The 14079-nt window shown below is 72.1% G+C and overlaps 6 protein-coding genes across 11 annotated transcripts; 4 read left to right on the top strand and 2 right to left on the bottom strand.

Moving 5' to 3' along the window:
* Positions 1–92: 92 nt before the first annotated feature.
* Positions 93–2753, top strand: MPZ (myelin protein zero). The gene is given in 6 exon segments (XM_074928974.1): positions 93–266; positions 771–937; positions 1029–1242; positions 1322–1457; positions 1570–1630; positions 1748–2753. Coding segments are annotated over 6 exon segments (948 nt in total). The 5' UTR covers positions 93–199; the 3' UTR covers positions 2051–2753.
* An 833-nt stretch (positions 2754–3586) lies between these two features.
* On the bottom strand, positions 3587–5412 carry PCP4L1 (Purkinje cell protein 4 like 1). Its single transcript, XM_074929120.1, has 3 exons — positions 5365–5412; positions 5071–5125; positions 3587–4773 (listed from the first exon to the last, which is right to left on the bottom strand). Exons 1-3 carry the CDS (start codon positions 5371–5373, stop codon positions 4634–4636), a joined length of 204 nt encoding a protein of 67 aa, XP_074785221.1. The 5' UTR covers positions 5374–5412; the 3' UTR covers positions 3587–4633.
* A 414-nt stretch (positions 5413–5826) lies between these two features.
* On the top strand, positions 5827–8701 carry NR1I3 (nuclear receptor subfamily 1 group I member 3). Its single transcript, XM_074928801.1, has 8 exons — positions 5827–6014; positions 6253–6474; positions 6925–7055; positions 7447–7882; positions 7963–8108; positions 8186–8302; positions 8378–8483; positions 8572–8701. The coding sequence occupies exons 1-8, from the start codon at positions 5827–5829 to the stop codon at positions 8699–8701; spliced, it is 1476 nt and encodes a 491-aa protein (XP_074784902.1).
* Positions 8702–8759: 58 nt separating this feature from the next.
* On the bottom strand, positions 8760–10938 carry TOMM40L (translocase of outer mitochondrial membrane 40 like). Of its 6 annotated transcripts, none has more exons than XM_074929019.1 (9): positions 10772–10938; positions 10592–10659; positions 10393–10485; positions 10086–10187; positions 9883–9988; positions 9684–9806; positions 9507–9583; positions 9334–9436; positions 8760–9248 (listed from the first exon to the last, which is right to left on the bottom strand). In XM_074929019.1, the coding sequence occupies exons 1-9, from the start codon at positions 10869–10871 to the stop codon at positions 9109–9111; spliced, it is 912 nt and encodes a 303-aa protein (XP_074785120.1). In that variant the 5' UTR covers positions 10872–10938; the 3' UTR covers positions 8760–9108. The 6 variants fall into 6 exon arrangements, with proteins under 6 accessions (XP_074785120.1, XP_074785121.1, XP_074785123.1 ...); XM_074929020.1 differs by having other exon boundaries at positions 9334–9430; XM_074929022.1 differs by having other exon boundaries at positions 9684–9780.
* Positions 10939–11484: 546 nt separating this feature from the next.
* APOA2 (apolipoprotein A2) lies at positions 11485–12552 on the top strand. The gene is made up of 3 exons (XM_074929238.1): positions 11485–11839; positions 12070–12306; positions 12384–12552. Exons 1-3 carry the CDS (start codon positions 11673–11675, stop codon positions 12499–12501), a joined length of 522 nt encoding a protein of 173 aa, XP_074785339.1. The 5' UTR covers positions 11485–11672; the 3' UTR covers positions 12502–12552.
* Positions 12553–12810: 258 nt separating this feature from the next.
* On the top strand, positions 12811–13855 carry UFC1 (ubiquitin-fold modifier conjugating enzyme 1). The gene is made up of 6 exons (XM_074929002.1): positions 12811–12955; positions 13038–13105; positions 13203–13266; positions 13350–13426; positions 13516–13606; positions 13692–13855. The coding sequence occupies exons 1-6, from the start codon at positions 12833–12835 to the stop codon at positions 13761–13763; spliced, it is 495 nt and encodes a 164-aa protein (XP_074785103.1). The 5' UTR covers positions 12811–12832; the 3' UTR covers positions 13764–13855.
* The last annotated feature ends 224 nt before the right edge of the window (positions 13856–14079 follow it).

The following is a 14079-nucleotide window of genomic DNA, read 5'->3' as shown; positions in this document are numbered from 1 at the left end:
TGCCCCCTTTCACCCCCTGCCCCCCGCCCCGGCTGCCCCGCGCCCATTGGCCCGGGGCCGGGGCGCTGCCGGCACCGTCCGGCGCTGCTTGCTCTTAAACCTCAGCCCCCGTCCCGCCAGCACCCTTGGGCACGCCGCCGGGCCCCGCGCGCCGCCAGCCCTCCATGCGGCTCGGAGCCGGCCGGTGACAGCAGCCACCATGTCGCAGGGTGCCAGGGGCAGCGGCAGCCTCCTCCTCCTCCTCGCTGGGCTCCTCTCGGTGCTGGGTAAGGTGGGGATGGGGACAGGGGACCAGGGCTGCTGCTCCCAAAATCCTGATCCCGGGCGCTGGGGGGTACTGGGGGCCCCGGGAGGTGGCCGCGGGGCTGGCAGCCACCCACACATCGGCTTCTGGGGCCATCACCAGCGGCGGTGACACTCCGGGACCATCACCAGGCTGCAAGGAGGGTCCCAGCACCAGGCACCTCCCTGGGGCAGGTGAGGGGCGCTGGCTGCACCCTGGCCCTGCCGGCATCCCCGGACATCGGGACGTGGTCCCCTCCCAGCTGGCCGTGGGGACGCCAGGGCGGAGGCTCCCCACAAAGGCACCCGCAGCGGCACAAAGAGCCAACTGTCGCCCACCAGACCTTGGGGTTTCTCCAGGGCCAACAAAAGCCTTTTGGTGGCAGCCCGGGGCCAGCGCGGGGGCCGGACTGTCCAGCGGCCCCGGCGATGGGCACTGTCCCTGTGCCGGGGTCCCCCCTGGGGCTCACGGGTCTGTGCCCCGGCAGGGCCATCCCCGACGTCGTCCATCCACGTGTACACGCAGCGGGAGGTGTACGGCACTGTCGGCTCCCACGTCACCCTCTCCTGCAGCTTCTGGTCCAGCGAGTGGATCTCCGAGGACATCTCTGTCACCTGGCACTTCCAAGCCGAGGGCTCCCGTGACAGCATCTCCGTAAGCTCCCTCTCCGCGTCGGGGTGGGGGGGCCCTGCTGTGCCCAGAGCCCCCGTGACCCCGCTGTCTGTGTGTCTGTCCCCACCGCTAGATATTCCACTATGCCAAGGGCCAGCCCTACATCGATGACGTGGGCAGCTTCAAGGAGCGGATGGAGTGGGTGGGCAACCCCCGCCGCAAGGACGGCTCCATCGTCATCCACAACCTGGACTACACCGACAACGGCACCTTCACCTGCGACGTCAAGAACCCCCCTGACATCGTGGGCAAGTCCTCCCAGGTCACGCTCTACGTCTTGGAGAAAGGTACGGCGCCGCTGGTCCGCCCCGCTGCCGTGTCCCCACCCTGACCGGGGGGGCTGACGGGGCGCTGCTGTCCCCGCAGTGCCCACCCGCTACGGTGTCGTGCTGGGCTCCGTCATCGCCGGGGCTCTGCTGCTGGTGGCCGTGGTGGTGGCCCTCGTCTATCTCATCCGCTACTGCTGGCTGCGGCGGCAAGTGGCCCTGCAGCGGCGGCTGAGGTGAGTCCCGCGGCCAGAGCGGGGCAAAACCACCCCGAAACGGGGCTGCCGGGCGGGACGGGCGGCGTCTGCCCTTCCTGAGTCACCTTTTTGCCTTTCCACCCCACTCCAGCGCCATGGAGAAGGGGAAGCTGCAGCGATCGGCCAAGGACGCGTCCAAGCGCAGCCGGCAGGTGAGAGCCGAGGGGTTGGGGGGCAAAACGGCTCGGCCGGGGTGGGGGCGACGCCCTCTCCTACCTTTTGGGGTGGGAGGAGAGGCTGGGGGCACCGACGCTGCCCCGTCCCTGCAGGCGCCCGTGCTCTACGCCATGCTGGACCACAGCCGCGGCACCAAGGCGGCGAGCGAGAAGAAAGCCAAGGGAGCACCCGGAGACTCCCGCAAGGATAAGAAATAGCGGTTAGCGGGCAGGGAAGGTATCGCGGGCGCGGACGCCGGGGCCCCCCGGCCCCCCAAAGTCGTCATGACCATCGAGATGGAGCTGCGGGGGGACGCCGCCGAGGCCGCTCGCCCCCCGCCCGCCGCCCGCTCCCCCAGCCGGGGCAGCCTCAGGAGCGCCCTGATGCAAATCATCAAGCCCAACGCCGGGACCTGACGCCCAGCCGCTGGCGGGGGGAGTGGGGGGCCAGGACGCGGCCCCCCCAGCTCCGGGAAGCGGCTGCCCCGCGGCGCGGGACCCGGCGAGGAGCAGGGTGTGGTCCTCGCCCCGGGTCCCCTGGCCTCGGGGACGCCGCGGTGTCCCCCCACCCCGTCCCGAAGGCCCTGGGTCGGTACCTTCCTCTGCGCAACCGCTGCCCTGCCCAGCCCCGGGCACTGATGTAATTTTTCTATTTGAAGATGCAACCACTGAATTTTGGGTCTGTCCCCCACGGGCTGCCTTGGTCCCCCCCCTCCCCAGGGACCTGCGGGGTCCCCATGGGACCGAGCCGCCCCCATCCCTCCCTGTCACCACCCCCAAAACCAGTCTCCGGGAGGGTTTCTCTGCCCCCATCGTTGCTCCTTTTCTGGCCGTTTTCTCGTCTCTCTCCGCAACTGAACCCAAATGACGTTGCGGGGTGGCTCCCGCCCCGTCCCCTCCGTCCCGCTCCCGTCCCCCATTAACCCTCCCGCCCCGTAACCCCCAGCCCCCCCGCGCCGGCCGGAGCCTCGCGGAGGAGGAGAGGCTGCGGCCGGGCTGGAGGAGCTGCCGGTGCCCATCACCCCAGAGCCGGGCGCCGCTCCCCGACGTGTTTTTCTACACCCTGTCTGTGTCCCCCCCCTTCCCCACGGCGCCATTAATAAAACTCACATCTCCAGGAGCCCCTCGTCCGCCCCGGCTCGTCGCTGTTCCCCGTTCGGGGGGGGTGGGGGGGGGTGTCGGGGAGGGGGGGCAGAGAGTGGCTGAGCACTTGTGAACTCGCTGCATGGAGCCCCCCCAGGGAAAGGGGCGTCGCTGCCGCTGCCCCGGTTTCCCCAGGGGTGGGGTGACATCTCAGGGGCAAACTCACAGCACCCCAGGGACCCCCCGCAGCCCCCCCTCGGGGCCACCTAGTCCCCCTGTGTTAATTAAAGCAAACGCCAGTTAACAGAGGCCCCGCCTCAGGCGCTGCCCTGGGTGCACAGCCCTGGGGGTGTGGCGGGGGGTTTTCCCCCCCCAGCCATCACCCACCCAGCGGTGACCGTCCCCATCCTGGCAGCGGGGGCTCAGGGAGGGACGACAGCCCCGGCTCCGGGGGGCGCTGGGCTGACTCTGCGCCCCCCCAGCCCCATCCCGCCGCGGCACCGTCCCAGCGAGGGGCCCCCGCGCCGCCCCCCCCGGCCCCAGAACTGTCTTTTCCCTAATAAGTCTGCAGAGAGAGCGGGGGCCCAGCCCGACCCCGGGGTGTCCCCTGGGCCCTTTCCCTTGGCCACCGACGCTGTTTTTCTTTCCAGGGAGCTATTTCTGCCGAGGCGCTGCGGGCGGCTCCGTGCCGGGCCCGGCGTCCCCGGTCACCCCGCAGCATCGGGCCCCGCAGGGACCGGCCCTGCCCCCGAGTGCGCAGAAATCCTCCTGAAAAAAAAAAAAAAAAAAAAAAAAACAAAAAACCCAAAACCAAAAAAAAACCCAAACCCAACGGTTTTATTTCAACCACCCCAACGCACTTTTTTCCTCACCACCGGCAGGTACCTCCAGCTCTCGGCGGTGCCGCAGCGGGACCCCCGCTGCCAAAGTCAGCCCCGAGAGAAAAACTTTGATGCCTGGAGGGACACAGCCCTGCGAGGCCTTCATCCCCCGAGGAAGAGGAGCAAGTGGCAGCATCTCTCATCACCGCTGCACAGAGCGGCGTGATGGGAAAATGGGGCCACGGCGCCAGGGGCTGAGACCCAGCGGCTGATAAATTAAGCTGATTTTCATGGGAAAAAAACCTCAAATGGGAGGGTGACAGACGAGCCCGGGGGGGGAAGCTGTTCCCAAAGCTCCAGCCGAGGGGTCCCATCTCGATGGGGGAACCCTCCACCCACATCCTGCCCCTCCGCCCGGCGGGGACCGTCTGGCACCCCCAGGGCTGCTTTTAACGGGGGGCTCCACCCGCTCCCCCAAAGGGGGACCTGGGGGTCCTGCCCGGCGGTGGACAGTCCCCGCGCCCCCCCCCCCCACAGACCACGCACCGGCCCGGCTCCTCTCTCGGATGGTTTATTCTTTACACATGCTGACCCCCCCCAGGGGAGGGGACGATGACAGGAGCGTGGGGAGGGGGCAGTGCGGGCTGGGGAGCACTCAGTGCCGGGGGGGACCCCGTTTCCCATGGTGGGCTGCAGCCAGACCCGCCCTCCCCACAGCGTCCCACCTCCTGGGCCGGGACAGGGGCTCCCCCCGCTCAGGGGACACTGGTGTCCCCCCCAAATCCCCAGCAGGCAGCATCGCTGCCGCGGCCGGGGAAATGGAGGCTGCCCCAGGGAAAAGAGCGTTCCCGTGCCCGCCCCCCCGCACAAGGGCCACCTCCACTCCGGGGGGCGTGGGATTCAGCCGCGTCCCCCCCACATCGACCCCCCAGCTTCACTCAGGGTCCTGGCTCAGGGGTGGGCGAGGGGTAGGGAAGGGCCGAGCCCCCCCGGCTCCGCTCGCAGCCCCGGTGCGGCAGAGGTCGGGATGGGACCGTGCCCACGCGAAGAGCGGGGTGCCCGCCGCGGGCAGGGGGTCCCGGGACCCCGGAGCTGCTCAGGGCCCCGACTCCTTCTTCCGCTTCTGGAAGCGGCGGAATTTCCCCTGGATGGCGAGCGCGGCTTTCTCCGTCTCGGGCGCGCTCAGGTCGATGTCGATCTCCTCCTCCTCCACCTTCTTGGGGTCACCAGCTTTGGCTGAGGAGGGGGGACACAGGACAGAGGCTGCCCTGGCTGCAGCCTGGCACCCCCAGACCCACCCCAGCACCCTGACACCCCCCCCCCCCAGCAGCAGGGTACACCCGGGGCGGCACCCCACCACCCCCCCAGGGGACAGGGGAAGGACAGAGCAGATCCCCAAATCCTTTCAGGTGTGTGTGTGTCCCCCACCATGGTGGGGGCACAGATCCTGGGGGCTCTGTGGGACCCCCCAAGGCAGAGCGGGGGTCCCGGGGGGGCTCGGGCAGGGATGACACTGGTGTTGGGGGTCCTCACCTTCCTCCTGCCCGCCGGGGGCCTCCGCCGCGGAGGGGGCTTCGTGGGGGCTGCGCTGCGGCGAGAAAAAAGGTGCCCGGGGGTGACACGGGGCCCCCCGCAGCAAACCCTCACCGGGGTAGGGGGGCAACGGGCTCCGCTTTGCCGGGGAGCCCCCGCGGTCCCCCCCCGTCTCCAGCCCCTCCCCTCCGGGGTGCAGCATCCCCCCCCCCCGCCATTCCCGGGGCAATTCCCCCCCGGCCCACCGCTAAAACTAACGGCAAAAGGGAAAGCCCCGTTCCGCCCGGCCCTCACCCCGCTCATGGTCGCTCCGGTGCCGCCGCCGTTCCCGGTGCGGGCGCCTCGCGCTGCCGCCGCCTTTATAGGGGCGCGGTTGAGTGACGGCCGCGGGCAGCCAATGGGGCGCGGGGGAGGTGCCGGGTGGGGACCTGACCCCCGCGTGTCGCACACCCACCCCCCCCGAGCCTCGACGCCCCGCGGAGCCGGACCCTGGGGGGACCCGGGGGGGGTTCGTGGCCGTTGTCCCCCCTGAGCTGCTGCCATCCCAGAGCACCCCAAAGGTGGGAGGTGACACCCGGGGGGGGGGACACAGGCGCTGCCCGGGGCGTCCGGTGACGGGAACCTTCCTCCGGGGCCACCAACGGCAGGACGGCCACCGCCGTGGTCCCTGTCCCCTGCGGGTTCTGCCCCAAACGCCCCCCAGCACCCACATGTGTCCCTACCTGTCCCCCCCCCCGTGCTGCCTGTCCCCCCCCCATGCGGCCTGTCCCCGCCTGCCGCAGCGTCACTCAAGTTCAAGGTTCAAACTCCACGGGGCTCTGGCTGGGAGACGTCAGGGACGAGCAGGGGCCGGGTGTCCCCTCACTGCGTGGCACCGGTGGGCACCGGGTCCCAGGTACCAGCACCGATGGGCACCGGCCACCTTCGGGGGCGTCATGGGGGCGGTTTGGTGGTGGCTGGGGTGGGGGGTCACGGCGGCAGGCGGGGGCACGAGAGAGGTGTGCTGTGGGGCGAGGGGGGACACTGCAGCTTCGAGGGGACACACAGGGGACGGGGCACAGGAGCCGGTGTCGGGGCAGCAGCCACGGGACGGGCCGTGCTGCCGGCGGAGCGCGGTGCCGGGCATCGCTCAAGCGGGAGCTGCGGTGTGTGTACACCCCCCCCGCTCACCCCCTCCTGCAGGCTCTGTCCTCGCTGCGGCCACCCCGGTCTGGGTGCTGTCACCTGCGTCCCAGCCATGTCCGTGTCGAGCCCCTCGGACGCGGAGGGCAGCCCCTGCCCGTTGCCACGCGGCCCCGGGGGGGAGGAGGCGGAGGAGGAGAAGGTCTGCGCCGTCTGCGGGGACCGCGCCACCGGGTACCACTTCCACGTCATGACCTGCGAGGGCTGCAAGGGCTTCTTCAGGTGGGGGCTGCCCCCGTGGGGTGAGGTGGGACAGGGTGGGGTGACGTGGGATGGGACAGAGGAGGGGGACAGGGTGGGATGGGGCAGGACAGAGTGGGAAAGGACAATATGGGATGGGACAGGAAAGGATGCGATGGGACAAGATGGACCAAAATGGGATGGATAAAATGAGACAGGATGGGATAAAATGGGATGGGACGAGGGGACAGGGCAGGATGGGACAAGACACAGTGGGGTGGGGTGGAAGAAGACGGTCCCATGGATGGGGACTGGGTGGGACAAGACGGGACGGCCACCGCCCCGCCATGCTCGGGGCACAGTGATGACAGGGCCCTGGAGGTGGCTCCTGCCCTGGGACATCCTCTCCCCCAGCCCCCTCTGCCCCCCCGGGGACACACAGGGACAGTCCCCGTGGCCTCACAGCCGGGCCCCGGGCCCATGTCCCCCCAGACGCTCCATCAACAAGGGCGTCCGCTTCACCTGCCCCTTCGCCCGGAGCTGCCCCGTCACCAAGGCCAAGCGGCGGCAGTGCCAGGCCTGTCGCCTCCAGAAGTGCCTCGATGTGGGCATGCGGAAGGACAGTGAGCACAGGGACACGGGGACGGCTGGGGGGACACGGGGGGGGACACAGGGGACTCCTGGTGGGAGGAGGGGGAGATAGAGCAGAAGGGATGGGGAGGACACGTGGGAAAGGGCGTGAGGGGGACCTAGAGGGGAGAAGGGGGGACACGGGAAAGAGAGCACCAGCCCGGGTGGGACAGCAGGGGAGGGGACGGGGCAGAGAGGACGGGGCAGCCCAGGGGTGAGGGGAAAGCAAGGGACGGGAGCACAGAGGTGACAGCAGGGGGGTGCAGGGGAGGGGGAACAGAGGGGACGCCCTGTAGGAAGGGGATCACGGGGCACCGGCGCCTCCAAGCACCGGGGGATCCGATGCCAGCGGTGACCCCGGTCCCCGCGCGGCGGCGGCCGCAGTGATCATGTCGGAGGAAGCGCTGCAGCAGCGGCGGGCACTGCGGGGGCAGCGGCGGGTGGCGCGGGACCCGCCGGCGGGGCTGACGGCGGAGCAGCAGGAGCTCATCGACATCCTGATCGCGGCCCACCAGCGCACCTTCGACTCCAGCTTCTCCCAGTTCACACACTACTGGGTGAGCGGGGACCCCCTGGGGCCCAGCCGTCCCCGCGGGCGCCCCGGCCTGGCGCTGACGCCCTGGCCGCTGCAGCCCGCCGTGCGCCTCTACGTGCCCAGCCCGCAGCCGCAGAGCCCCCTGGAGCCGCCGGCCCTGCAGCCCGACTGCCTGGACGAGGACGTGCTGCCCGACGTCTTCTCCATGCTGCCCCACTTCGCCGACCTCAGCACCTTCATGATCCAGCAGGTCATCAGCTTTGCCAAGGAGATCCCGGTGTTCAGGTCTGGGGTGGGGGGACGGTGGGTGGGAGACCCCCGGGGCTGCCCCTGCCCTGACGCCTCCCCCCCAACCCCCCCCCCAGGACTTTGCCCATCGACGACCAGATCTCGCTGCTGAAAGGGGCGACCCTGGAGATCTGCCAGATCCAGTTCAACACAGTCTTCAACGCAGAGACCAAGGCCTGGGAGTGCGGGCAGCACTGCTACACCATCCAGGACGGAGCACTGGGTGAGGCGGGGGGCGGCCCCGGGGAGCGGGGGACAGCCGCGGCCCCAGCCCGGCCATCACCACCGCGCTCCCCCCAGCCGGGTTCCAGCAGATCTACCTGGAGCCGCTGCTCAAGTTCCACATCAGCCTCAAGAAGCTGCAGCTGCACGAGGCCGAGTACGTGCTGCTCCAGGCCATGCGGCTCTTCTCGCCAGGTGGGGACCGGGGGGGGCCGTGGCGGCCGCGTGTCCCCTCGGCCCCGCTGACAGGGTCCCCCCTCGTGCCCCCAGACCACGCTGGTGTCGCCCAGCGGGACGTCATCGACCAGTTCCAGGAGAAGGTGGCGCTGACGCTCAAGAGCTACATCGACCACCGGCACCCCATGCCCGGGGGCAGGTACGCGCCTGCCCACAGGGCCACGGCCCCTCTGCTGCGGGGATGGCCGCCGGGTCCGAGCCGGGTGTCCCCGTGTCCCTCCCCCAAGGTTTCTCTACGCAAAGCTGCTGCTGCTGCTGACGGAGCTGCAGACGCTGAAGATGGAGAACACGCGGCAGATCCTCCACATCCAGGACCTCTCCTCCATGACGCCACTGCTCTCCGAAATCATCAGCTGAAACCCGTGCCGTGCCGCGGCCCCATGGCACTTGCCACCCGCCAGCGCACTCACCGGGCAGAGTAAAGCTCCTTTATTCTCCCAGGCCCCACGGGCGCGTGAACCCAGAACAAAGTGCTGCGCCGCTTGGAGGGAACCCGGGGTGGAGCTGGGGGGGAGCAGAGGGGAGCGCGGCGCCGGGGCAGGGAGGGTGGCGCGGGGCCGCCGCGGGCCCCCGGCCCCAAGCACTGGCCGCTCCTCGGTGCGACCAGCCACCGCGCGCTGTCACACAGTGTCCCCTGGCCTCGAGGGACCAGGTCGCCCCTCTGCGGGCTCCCCCGGCGCAGGAGCAGGGCCCGGCCGGCGCCCCCGCGGCGCGGCGGCTCCCTGAGCAGGACGGTGGCACGTGCCGCCCACCCCCGCGGCCCCTCAGCCCACGATGACGCTGAAGCCGCAGTGGAAACGGTTCTTCCAGTGGTTGAGGAAGGCGCCCAGAGCCAGGGTGACGGGCAGGGGGGGCAGCTTCTTCTCCAGCACCCCCCCGACGCTCCAATTACTGTCCAGAAGCCCTGCGGGGGGGGGTAACGGGGACACACAGGGTGAGCGCCCGGCCGGTGCTGGGGCTGCCAGGTGCCATCGCGGCTCCTCGCTCACCTCTGAAGACCATGTTGGCTTGTGGCAGGTTCAGCTGGTAGCCAAAGGCAAAGGTGGTGTCCTGCAGCCGCGTGTTGGCCTCCAGCTCCACCCCAACCTGCACCTGGGGGGTGGAAAATGTGAGGCTGTGGGGCGAGGAGAAGCGGGGTCCGGGGGGCGCGGGGGCTGCTCACCTGCTCGTTGGCTCGGTGGTAGTAGCTGGCGTGGGCCCCGCCGTACCCCACGTTCAGCGTCGCCACCCACTTGGGAGCTGGAAGAGAGGAGCAAAGCGGGGGGCGAGGGCAGCCGGGGCATCCCCCCGGGGCCAAGGCGGGACCCCCCAGGGCCGTGCCCGCGGGTTGCCCGCGTACCCGTGTACTTGCCCGCCAGCGTCAGGATGGCTCCCTCCTCCCCCGGCCGGCGGTGATAAACCATCTCCCCGCCCAGCACCAGGCGGGGGGTGACGCTCTGGAGGAAATGGGCCACCAGGATCACTGCGGGGACACGCGGCCCCTCAGCGCGCGGCTCCCCCGGGCCCCGCGGCCGGGGTGGGGGGACCCCTCTGCTCACCGGACTCGCTGAGGAGGTCGGGGTTGCCCAGCGTGAGCGTGGCGGTGCAGTCGTCCCCCCGGTACTCGCCGTCGAACTGCCACGTCACGAACTTGGCCTGGTGCGTCTGCAAGGGGACGGGCACCGCGGCGGGTCCTGCCCCTGTCCCAGACACCGCCCGCGGGGGACGGCGACGCCCCGACACCCCCCTGGGCCTCTCCCACCTGGAAGACGGCTTTGGTGCGGATGCGCTCGGCCACCAGCTGCAGCACTTGGGCGTTGAGGCTGCCGCTGTTGTCCATGTCCCCGACCAGCGTGGGGAAGGCCTGGGGACAGGGGGGGTCAGCCGGGGGCGCAGGGACACCCCCTGCCCCCGTCCCTGGCTTCAGGGGGCCGGGACCCCTCGTCCCACAGGGAACCCCCACCCGTGCTGGTGACCACCCCAGGCCACCCCGGGGGTGTCCCATGGCCACCCCAGGCCACCCCCCATCCCAGGGCCACCCCGAGGCCACCCGGGGCACGGGGGCTCACCTCGGTGGGGCCAAGCTGCCGGTCCCCCACGAAGGTGGCGTTGAAGTGGTAACTGGAGGGGCCGAGAGTGCTCATGTGAACCGTGTGTGTCACCTGCGGGGACGGCGGGTCAGCGGGGCGCGGGGGGGGCAGCGGGGGGGGTCCGCGGCCCCCACGCAGCACAGTCTGCGTGTGTCCCCCCCCCGCGGGCCGCCCTGACCTGGAAGTGGCTGCTCAGGGTCTTGTTGACGATCAGCTTCACCCCCTCCATCTGCTGCGGGAAAACCTCTGCGGGAGAGCGGGCGGGCCGGGGGGGGTCAGCGGGGCCACCGCGCCTCTCCCGGGGCCGCCCCGTTCCTCCCCCGGTACCGGCCCGGCCCCGCGGCCCCCCCGGCCCCACCTTTGCAGCGCCGATGCAGCTCATCGAAGCTGCCGGGGCTGCCCAGCGGCTCCCCCCGACGCGGGGCGCGGGGCGCGGCGGGGCGCAGCGCGTTGCCCATGGCCCGGCCCGGCCCTACGGCCGCCCGCCCCCCCCGTCCCCGCCGGGCGCCGCCATCGCGGCCGCGGGCGCCGCCGCCGCCGGAAGCGGCTTCGCGGGGCCGCGCCCGCCCGAGGCCGCCGCCGCCATCGCGGGCCCGGGCAGCGCTCGCCGCCCATTGGCTGAGCCGCGGGGGCGGGGCCGGGTGTCCCCTCGACCTCCGGGCCGCGTCCCGGTTCCCCCCGTGTCCCCTCCTCGCCCCGCGGCCGTGCCCAGGGGACAAAGAGTTCTTGTGCCCGGCGCCGCCCTTGGGCCACGTGTCCCCAGATGGCGCCCGAGCCAGGCCCCAGCCCCCAGGGTCCCCCCCATGGGTGGCCCCCCCCCGGGGTCGGCCCCCGCCCGCCCTGCGCTGAGTCACCCTGTCACGTTGGCGGCCGAGGGTCAGCGATAAGGCGGGCGATGACCTTCGGCCCCCCGGCAGCCGGGGCGGGTGTGCAGCCCCCCGGGGTGCCCCCACCGCGCGGGGACCCCGGGCTGGGGCGGCCCCGGGACCCGCGGGGCCGGGGCGGGGGGGCTGGTGGGTGCTGCAGCGGGGGAACAGGGGGGTCCCGGGCGCTGCTGGCGGGGTCCCGCTCTGCCGCAGGGTTACAACACGCCGCGGGGTCACACGTGCCACGGGGCCACTAGCCAAGCCACCGCTGGGGCAGCCCCGGCCCCAAGGGCCCCCGCAGCCCAAATCCCGGGGCCGTTGACACCCACTACCCGTGTCCTGCCGGGGGCCGCGGGTACAGGACCCCGGGGCGCGGGGCCGCCCTCGGCAGGGATGAGGAGGGGCCGTCCCCCGCAGCGACCCTTACCCCCGACGTGTTTACCCAGGCTGTGGCGGGGGCCGGCACGGCCCCCTGGGCCCAGGGGCGGGAGCTGCCCCGGGGGATATAAGCAGCCCCCGAGGGGGCACCCACAGCCCCGTGCCCCCGGAGTCCTGCCCAGGTGAGCAGCAGCCAGTGCCCGGGCAGGACGGGGACGGGGTGGGATGGGGCAGGAACGGGGCAGGATGGTGCCAGTGGGGCCGAGCTGCGGGGCTGGGACAGGGCAGGCGGGGACCGAGGTTCCGTGGGGTGGGATGGGCAGGGATGGGGCGGGCAGGGGGGTGCCGTGGGGCAGGAGGGGGCAGCGGGCAGAGCCGCGGGGCAGGCTGGCCGCTGCTGACCCCCCTGCAGGCCCCCCAGCCCCGCCGAGATGAAGCTGCTGGCGGCTGCGCTGCTGCTGCCGCTGCTCTGCGCCGGCCGCCTCCAGGCCGCCGTGGTGAGGCGCGAGGCCGCGGAAACAATCCCCGCCGCCCCCGAGGCCGAGCCGGACGTCAACGACTACATCAGCCGCTACTTCCCGCTCTTCTCTGTCTTCACCAAGGATCTGCCCCAGCGGCTGCAGGCGGAGGAGCTGCGCAGCCAGGCCGAGTACGGTGGGGGCCGGAGGGGGTCAGGGGTGCCCTTGGCCGCCCCTCAGCCCCCCTCACTCTCCGCCTCTCCCCCAGGGCCTACTTCGACCGGGCCAACAAGCAGCTGGCGCCGCTGGCCCAGGAGCTGCGGAGCAACATCGTCAACCTCTTCTCCTCCGTGCTGGACCTGGGCAAGGGCGAGGGGCAGGCCTGAGCCCCGCCATGGCGGCCTGCGCGGCCCCCCCGTGACAATAAAAGCCCTTGGAGCCGCTGCCGTGTCGCTGGTGCCGGGGGGACGGGGGGGGGGAACGGGGACAGGTGAGCGCGTCTGAGACCCGACAAACTCACTTCTGCCAGCGCTCAAGATGGAGGCGCCGGGGCGGCGTCGGGCCCCGCCCGTGCCCCTGGTAAAGATGGCGGTGCCCACCGCTCCCCCCCCACCCGCGCCGTCGCGTCACGCCCAGCAGCAAGATGGCGGCGGGGGCCCCGCGCCTCCGGCAACGTCACTTCCGGTCCAGGCCGAGCCGCGGTTCCGGCGGCGGGACATGGCGGAGGAGGCGGCGCGGCGGGCGGTGGCGGAGCTGCCGCTGCTGCGGACGGCGGCGGGGCCGCGGGACCGGGAGGGTTGGGCGCCGCGGCTGAAGGAGGAGTACCGGGCCCTCATCCAGGTGCGCCGGGACCGCCGGTTCCCCCCCTCCCCGGTTCCCCCCGCGCTCCCGGCGGCCCCGCTCACCCCCGCTCCCCCCCCAGTACGTGGAGAACAACAAACGCGCCGACAACGACTGGTTCCGCCTGGAGTCCAACGCCGAGGGCACGCGGTGGGTGAGCGGGGCCGGGCCGGGCCGGGCTCCCCCCTGCCCCGGGGCCGCCCCGGTGTCCGGGGCCGGGGCTGAAGGTCCCGCCGGTGCGTTGCAGGTGGTCCGGGCGGTGCTGGTACATCCACGAGCTGCTCAAGTACGAGTTCGCCATCGAGTTTGACGTGAGTGGGGGCGGGTCGGGGGGGGGACCGCGGGGCTGGGGGGGGCTCGGGGGGGCGCTGACCCCCGTGTGCCCCCGCCCCAGATCCCGGTGACCTACCCCGCCACCGCCCCCGAGATCGCCATCCCCGAGCTGGACGGGAAGACGGCCAAGATGTACAGGTGGGGGGGGGTGGGGGGGGGGGGGGGGGGAGTGTCCCGGGGTCTGGGGGTGCCCCGGGGGGGGTCTGACGCCTCCCTCCTCCCCTCAGGGGCGGCAAGATCTGCCTCAGCGACCACTTCAAGCCCCTGTGGGCCAGGAACGTCCCCAAATTCGGTTTGGCCCATCTGATGGCGTTGGGGGTGAGTCGGGGGGCGTGGTGCTCTGGGGTGTCCCCCGGGGAGGGGCGGGGTGTCCCCCCGCGCCGCTCACCCCCTGTCCCCGCAGCTCGGCCCCTGGCTGGCCGTGGAGATCCCCGACCTGGTCGCCAAAGGCATCGTCCAGCACAAGGAGAAGTGAGCGGCGAGGGGGGGCTGGATGCGCGCCCCCTCCGCCCCCTGCTGCTCCCACCGCCGCTTCGCTGCTGCTCCCCAATAAATTTTTCAGCCCTGGCCTTGCCCCCGCCTGCTGCTCCGGGGCTCCGGCGAGGGGGCTGCCCACCCCCACCCCCCCGCGCCCGCCGTCCCCCGGGGGGGCGGCCGCCGTGCGCCGTCCTGCAGTAGCACTTTATGGGAGGACGCTGTCGCTTTAAGAAGAGCGGGTGCGGCGGCGCCTTTAAGAGCAGAGGAACGGGAGGGGGGGACGCCGTTCGGTCTCCAGAGCGACGCGGGGGCGT

This window comes from Athene noctua, chromosome 29, assembly GCF_965140245.1.
Source record: "Athene noctua chromosome 29, bAthNoc1.hap1.1, whole genome shotgun sequence".
Classification (NCBI taxonomy): Eukaryota; Metazoa; Chordata; class Aves; order Strigiformes; family Strigidae; genus Athene; species Athene noctua.
Note: the sequence above shows the minus strand (reverse complement) of the source record. Positions and strands in the feature narration are given on the sequence as shown.